We start from the raw sequence: 7,419 nt of genomic DNA, 5'->3' as shown, positions 1-7,419 counted from the left end.
AACTTATTACTTTTGTAAATAAACAAGTGGAATATAATTGCTTTTTATTTATATATTTATTACAGTCTATATGTGTATGTAAAGTGTAAAATGTGAATATATTTGTTAAACAAAATTTTAAATTAAATGGAATAGTTGATTGGAGAATTTGTTAAACAAAACTTTACATTAAATGGAATAGTTGATTGGAAAACTTATTATATGTGTACGTAGCATGATTCTACTTGCATTATGTCAAAAGAATTTTTCCCATTTTATTTTATGATCTAACACTTTTTAGAAAATTATGATTTCAAACTTAATACGAAAAATGGAAAAAGTAAAAAAAGAAATTCTTTTTATTACTTTATCCTGGAGAGAAGCACAAATGACAATGAAAAAGAAAGGAATCAATCATCCACAATGATTTGCATAATTGTATGTACCACAATTGGTTTAATTATAATTGTCCACTTAGAATGATCACGAGCAAAAAGTATACCTTTTGGACTTTTATCAAGACTTTATGAAATCATAGCCAAAAATTCCAGTGACAATGACATATGTTTTTTCATAGAAAAATTGAGAGCTTTTTAAGTATTTTAATAGAAAAACTGAGGGCTTTTTAACGCGATCAATGCTAATGAAACATATGATAGATTTCCCATCATTCACGAGTAATTCATACTTTTCATAAAAAAAAATCAAACACTTTACAATCCCAAAAGATAACACTTATAATTAATTGAATTTAGGTGATCAACGTAAGTTGTGACAGTTAACAGGATATCAACTCAATATTGTACTTTGTATAGTTTGCATTTTGCTTTATATCGGACTCGAATTTCCATTTATATCATCATCCTTACTATCATGATCAAAACATAAAAAATATAGTTTCTTCTACCTTTCGTAAATGTATACCTGCTCCAATTAATCAATTTTGGCTTCTTTCGTCATTAATGCCCCAGAATATTTGAAGAAAAATGAATAATCATACAAAAACAGCTAACTTAAAGCCCTATCGACCTTCAATATCAGTGATGGTCATGCCACTTGAATTTTTCTGTTTGCATTCTACTGGAGTTGCCTCTTTCTCGGCTCTGCTAATGAAGAATGCTGGTTTGTTTGGAGCTGGCAATGGTGTAGTGTCATTGAGAAGCATAAAGATCATATCTGCAGTTGTTGGTCTATCCGTTGCACTTTCTTGTACACATAGAAGTGCTACATGAACAGTCCTCAGGAATTGTTGTACGAAACAAGTATCTCCAATACCTCTAAGTGTCGTATCCACCAACTCCAGTGTATTCCCTTGTTGCCATAGCTCCCATGCCTAAATCATTATCATTACATAAATTAATGTACAACTCATATCTTCATTATCTTTGTCTATGCACCAAGAAAATAATGTTTGTTTTACATTTTATGATCATGTATCTTGATAAAGGTAGAGGTCAGGTTATTCTTTATTTTCAGAACGGATAGAGTAAGATGCTTTTATCGCTATAGCCAAAATATATATATTTGTAAACGAGGTTAAAATGTGATTTTCAGTAAACTTACATATCCAATAAGATTGAATGTGCGATCAAGATGAACAAAACAACTATTTCTTCTTCCACCGATGATTTCAAGGATCAAGACTCCAAAGCTGAAGATGTCAGATTTGATGGAGAAAGTCCCTTCCATTATGTACTCAGGTGACATATAACCACTGAACATATCAACTTAAACCGTCAAGGAATGGATTGTATTATATGTGACAAATAAAATACTTTTTTAGAAGATTCTTAAGCTAGATAGAGTAATCCTATTTCTCTAACCTGTTTAGCAATAGAAAATCTAAGTTCGCAATGATAATGTAATCTGAAGACATGTAGGAATTTTTCATATATTAAAAAGAGAGAGAGTGAACTCACAATGTTCCAACCACCCTGCTTGTCATTGCCTCAGTCTCGTTCTGCTTGAACATTCTTGCCATACCAAAATCAGAAATCTTGGGTTTCATCTCCTCATCTAAAAGAATGTTATGAGCTTTTAGATCTCTATGAATCACACAAATTCTTGAGTACTTGTGTAGGTAAAGCAAACCCTGAGCGATTCCTTCAATGATGTTAAATCGCTTAGCCCAATCTAGCTCTACCTTTCTGTTATCATCTATGATACATAAAGCAATCTATTACTCTGAAAATATATGAACAGAACATATTGTAGGAATGTACATTACAAAAAATGGCTTACCAAAGAGAAAGAAGTCTAGACTTTTATTGGGCATATACTCGTAAACTAACATCATTTCATCCCTGTGAATGCAACAACCGAGAACCCGAACAAGATTTGTGTGTTGGAGTTTTGCTATGAGTATTAGTTCATTCTTGAATTCAACAAGCCCCTGGCCTGATGTTCTTGAAAGCCTTTTGATTGCAATTTCTTTCCCATCACTTAGACATCCCTAATTTTTGTAAATTTATTATGGGTTTTGTCAATGTAAATACAAGAACAGAACTTCTATTACATAAAAATAGCATCACCTTGTAAACAGGCCCAAAACCACCCTGTCCGAGCTTATTTGCAACCGAGAAATTATCTGTAGCAGCAATGATAGACGGAAAACTAAAAGTTAACAAATCAGTTCTTTTCCCACCATTGCTTTCTAGGTAACGCACATCCTTGAAGTTATCAGATGATGTTAACTGTAGCAAATATTCATCTCTCTTCTGTCTATCTTCCTCTACATTCAACATCAGTGACTTATAAAAAATAAGAAACTACAACAGACAAAAGGAAGCAAAATTTGGTATCGGTTTCAAGTTATTTAGTTATTTACCTTCTCGTCTCTGATCTCTATCCTCCAGGAACCACAGAAGCCCCAAACGGAGGAATACCAGTGGAATGGATGAGCCCATGACTAGCAATATTATCATTCCTATAATTTTGGGCACCTTTCCTGCAAAATGACCAATTTAGATGCAGAAAAGCTAAAAAAGTAGAACATATAGAAATTTTATGTACCTGGTGAATTTGGGGAACGTATCACATACATCCATGTAGAATTCTTAAGCGGGTTATCTGTAAAGCCATCTCTTCCTCTCCAAAAGGTACAGCCAGTTCCATTGGTGCTACCATTAATAAAGCCAACACAGAGGCAATCATTCCAGCACTTGACAAAACAATCACTTATGCTTAGGCTCGTGTTACTATCGATAGCCTTGTATGTCAGCTGATGAGAAAAATCACCATTTTGGTAACTAAACATATGATCCTCTCTCCTGCACCGAGGCAAAGTTGACTCCATGCAACCGCCGGTGATAAACCCATAGCAAAATTCATGGATTTTTGCATCCGCTTTAGCACCAACATCTATTCGCCCCTCCGGTGTTAGAACCCACATGCGTAAAGGAGCATCAACATCCTCATAGTCAAAGCGATCTCTGTTGTAGCTGAAGTATCGTTCTTTGTTGCTGTGTGTAGACATGAGTTTATCACCCTGGTATGGGATTATATTCCGGAATGATTGATCTTTTAGATTTCCACTAGTCCAGTAGGGCTGGCCTCTTTGTCGAATTATTAATCTCTGAGATGTTTCATCAGTGGGTTCCCAGCTCAAAGTAAAAGCTCCCAAATTTGGAATTTCATTACTCACCCAAGAAGTGAGGGTCCAGTTCTGTCCTGTTTTCAGGTCATATCCAAGCTTCATACCTGGTAAAAGTACGTTGCTTGGGTGGTCAAAACTCTGCCACAAAACCCTCTTGTCGATTTCATTGATCAGCCGGAAATTACCATTGTCTTCAAGGATTGCAGACACGTTCGGGTTCTGACCTGCTTGAACATCAGTGATATTCATCAAAATTTCCCCTTCTGAAGTGATGATTAAGTTTCCGGTGTTGGGGTCGATGGAGAGCGCATTGTAGCCTGAGATTGGTTTATTAGGATTGGCAACCCATACTTTTCTGGATTCTATGTCATTGGTGTACCAAATTCCCAAGTAAGTGTAATTTTTGTTGAAGAACCCCAACGTGAATCTCCCACCAATGGAAACAAGCTGGTCGTCATACTTGAGTGAGCCACCAAGCTTTATTGTTGAAAACACGTCTGCTGGGGGACAAAACCTGACAGTGTAATCACTACCCTCACAATAATAATCCTCTCTATAATACTCATAGGCAATGGATTTTGGGCATGCCAAATGGAACAACCGACCATATGATGTCGTGTTGCATGAGCCCTCACAGCAGTGGTACTGCGAGGGAAAGACCTGGCAAGCACTCTGACACCCTTCTCCACCCTTAAACATCAGCTCCCGTGGGCAACGTTCATTCAGATCATTAGCACAACCTGTCTTCAAGCAATCGCCAGTCGGCTCTATGGTCATCGGTAAGTTGTACCCGTTGACGATGCTAACATTATAAGACACATGGTAGCTTCCCATATTGAAATATCCAACAGTAACCGGTTGTGTAGGGAATGTTGTTCCATTGCACTCCATTTTACTGGAACCACAATCACCAGTAGCACAGGAGCCACTACCGGACCCATTGAAGGTGCAACCTGTTCTACCCCAGATGCTACCCTCCCAATTTGTGGAAACTTGGAAGGAGCGGGTTGTACCCTTTTTAAGCTCGAATCCGGTGATATTGAGATAAAAAAGGCCACCTGAGATTACAGGCCAAACAGTGAAGCCACAGTCGTTGACAACAGTAAAAGTAGTCCCTGAAGCTCCTGAAATGTAAATGAAAACTTAGTTAAAAAAACTCAAAATCTTTGCAATGTTTGAAAATTGAAAACTTAGATACAGGCTACAAAAGGAACCCTAGTTACCATCATAAAAGATGATGCTGATAATGACGTAAAAGTAAATAAAGCCCATAATGTGTTTATGTTTCATCTGAGTGTTGGTGGTTACAAATTTCGTTTTTGAAAAGTGAAGTATCCTTGATCAGAAATAATAATCCTTGGGGTTGACCTAGTCAACGATACACAAGTCTTTGGAAACTTTGAAAAGGACATTAATGACGCAGAAATAAACAAACAAGCGTGTTATTCACTTCATAAGAAAATGATTACAGAAGATACCTATGACTGGTTGTGATTTGTGAAACTCACTGTGTTGGAATAGGTGACATTTTCAATATGACCAACCACGTTGAAATTGCGAGAATATTCTAATCTATGTATCAATTACATTTTCTTGATACCAAAGTACTGATTATGAACCAGGAAGAAAAACAAAAACATGGATAACCGTAGAAATTTCAGAATAAAATGTCACAGTGAGTTTCCGTGTATGTGAGACTAGAAACCAGAAAAAACTCCACACATGATAGCGTAACAAATTTTAAATTAGATACATGAAATAGAGCAATGAAGCCTGTACCCATTATTCATGTAACATAAGCTCAAAATCGTCTTAAAGAGCATACCTGATTGATTCTCATAGTTAACCAACTGTTAGTGCAGATAAAACGGATTTTCCTGATCTGGTAAATCAGAAGTTTCTATTACATATCAACCGTATTGAGAACATGCAGAGTCCATTCAGTTTCTTGTGGTTTGTTTCCTATACTTATTTTGTGGAAGAATGATCATCGGTTGTGGAATAACTAGGTTTACACATCAAACCTATCCAGCTTCAAGTTATCATGACTAGTTTTGAGGATCGTGCCAATAATTAGTAAGATGCAACATCAGAATCTGACTCAAGTTTCCACCAAGCACGACTTTGATCCTTTTTAACTTCATCATCTTCCTCGGATACCAAATTAGTCGCATCCAAATCATCGTCCTGATGATCATCCTCAGAAAAAGAACCATATAACTTCTTCTCCCGTTCATAATTATACGTCCACTCTAACCTTTTCAGAATATCACGATCCTTCCACCGCCCCACAACTGATACTGCTTCCTTTTTAGCCTTCCCCATAATAATCTCCTGCCATGAAAAAGCAGCATCGGAAACCCTCCTAAGTGCCCCGTCATTGCAATCACCCACAATCACTGTTTTCAAGCATCTCAGTTTTGCCTCTTCCAAAACTTCCAAAAAATCAGAATCATCTGACACAAGTATCAAACAATCCATCTGGCGCCTATCCATCATATCCACTATGTGGTTTCTCAAAGCAATATCTGCCGCCTGTGGTTTATTTGAAACCGTACTAACCCAATATCCTGCACGTTTAAGCTCATCCCCCAATCCATACCCAGCCTTTGGTGTCAAAATATCTCTTGCAGCGTTACTATATTTTTCCATTTTCATGGAGTACTTTCCCACTAACTTCACCCTTTGACTACCTTTAGCTGATTCAATCTGACTCACTCGTTTCATATGTTCACGCTCGTGAATTTGCTTAAAATGGTTGATTAGCTTCTCGTTATTATAAAACTTCCTCCCACAAACACGACATATATATGGATCAACCGGTTTAACAACACCCTTATTCTCCAGCTTATTTAACGCCTTACTATCTCTCCTATGTATTTTAATCTCTGGAGGGACATGATCGAATGAATGTTGGTTAGCATAAGCTATCTTGAACTGTACAGTTCCAAACGATTCACCCGCCTTTCTCAGCCGAATAGCAGCATCAAACGGAGAAACTGATTTTGGAGGTTTGTTATCTAAGTCCTAAAACATAGCCACAATGTTTCGCCCAACACCATGAACTTCAGCAAACGGGTCGGGAATTTTTGGAGTCCGGTCTGTGTGAAAATGAAAGTGTCTACAAATTCCAAAAACTGCAGACACAGCACGTAGCGTTGAATTATGTGTTCGCCTATCATTAGTACATAACTTGACAAACCAACCCATTGCAGACCTACAAAACATAAAACTCTAACTTTAATTATTCATCAACGATTAGCAACAAAATGTACAAGATTTTCAGTATTAAATTTTTCTATAATGCTCAAAATGCAAAATCTTCAAGCCGTCATGAATGACGTAAAACGTGTACGAATTACGAAAGGGACACGAGTCGTGAATTGACATGGACTACATATTGCCAACGGCTAAGCCACGAGTCAGGGAAACAAAAGGGAGCTACATTTCCAACACTATAACTTCATTATATGGTCTACGTAATCTGGCATTTTATCAAACAGGTTATGGTCATGACTATTAACGGGTCGGGTTACTTGCTAATACAACATATAATAATCATATATAGCAACAAGTTGATTGAGATGATGTTACCTGTTGAGAAAATGATTTTCGCGAATATTAAATTGATGAAACCAAATTAAGAAAAGGGTGGGAATGTAAGGCGAAAAGTTTCATACGGGTGTTTGGTCATCTCAATGTTTTAACACACGGGATTTTGTTTCAACTACTTGACACTTGACCCGATTAATCTTTTATTTAATTCAAAACTAACACTAATACCCGTGCAACAATGTACAAGTGATAATCGAGATATTAAAGACAAGAGTTTAGGGACTAAAAAT

At 36.8% G+C, this 7,419-nt stretch overlaps 1 protein-coding gene and 1 pseudogene across 1 annotated transcript; both read right to left on the bottom strand.

Moving 5' to 3' along the window:
• Positions 1 to 912: 912 nt before the first annotated feature.
• Positions 913 to 5,357, bottom strand: LOC122601720 (G-type lectin S-receptor-like serine/threonine-protein kinase CES101). Its single transcript, XM_043774460.1, has 8 exons — positions 5,354 to 5,357; positions 2,992 to 4,698; positions 2,807 to 2,926; positions 2,511 to 2,710; positions 2,221 to 2,431; positions 1,899 to 2,136; positions 1,543 to 1,693; positions 913 to 1,312 (listed from the first exon to the last, which is right to left on the bottom strand). Exons 1-8 carry the CDS (start codon positions 5,355 to 5,357, stop codon positions 1,001 to 1,003), a joined length of 2,943 nt encoding a protein of 980 aa, XP_043630395.1. The 3' UTR covers positions 913 to 1,000.
• On the bottom strand, positions 4,625 to 6,784 carry LOC122601719 (annotated as a pseudogene).
• Between the last annotated feature and the right edge of the window lie 635 nt (positions 6,785 to 7,419).

The sequence above is a fragment of the Erigeron canadensis genome, chromosome 5 (assembly GCF_010389155.1).
Source record: "Erigeron canadensis isolate Cc75 chromosome 5, C_canadensis_v1, whole genome shotgun sequence".
Taxonomy (NCBI): domain Eukaryota; kingdom Viridiplantae; phylum Streptophyta; class Magnoliopsida; order Asterales; family Asteraceae; genus Erigeron; species Erigeron canadensis.
Note: the sequence above shows the minus strand (reverse complement) of the source record. Positions and strands in the feature narration are given on the sequence as shown.

Excerpts from the sequence above, each read along its gene's own strand:
- LOC122601720 (XM_043774460.1), bottom strand. Across the intron at positions 2,927-2,991 it reads ACGTTCCCCAAATTCACCAG|GAAAGGTGCCCAAAATTATA; the intron begins GTACATAAAATT and ends GTCATTTTGCAG. Across the intron at positions 2,137-2,220 it reads TCTAGACTTCTTTCTCTTTG|ATGATAACAGAAAGGTAGAG; the intron begins GTAAGCCATTTT and ends TATGTATCATAG.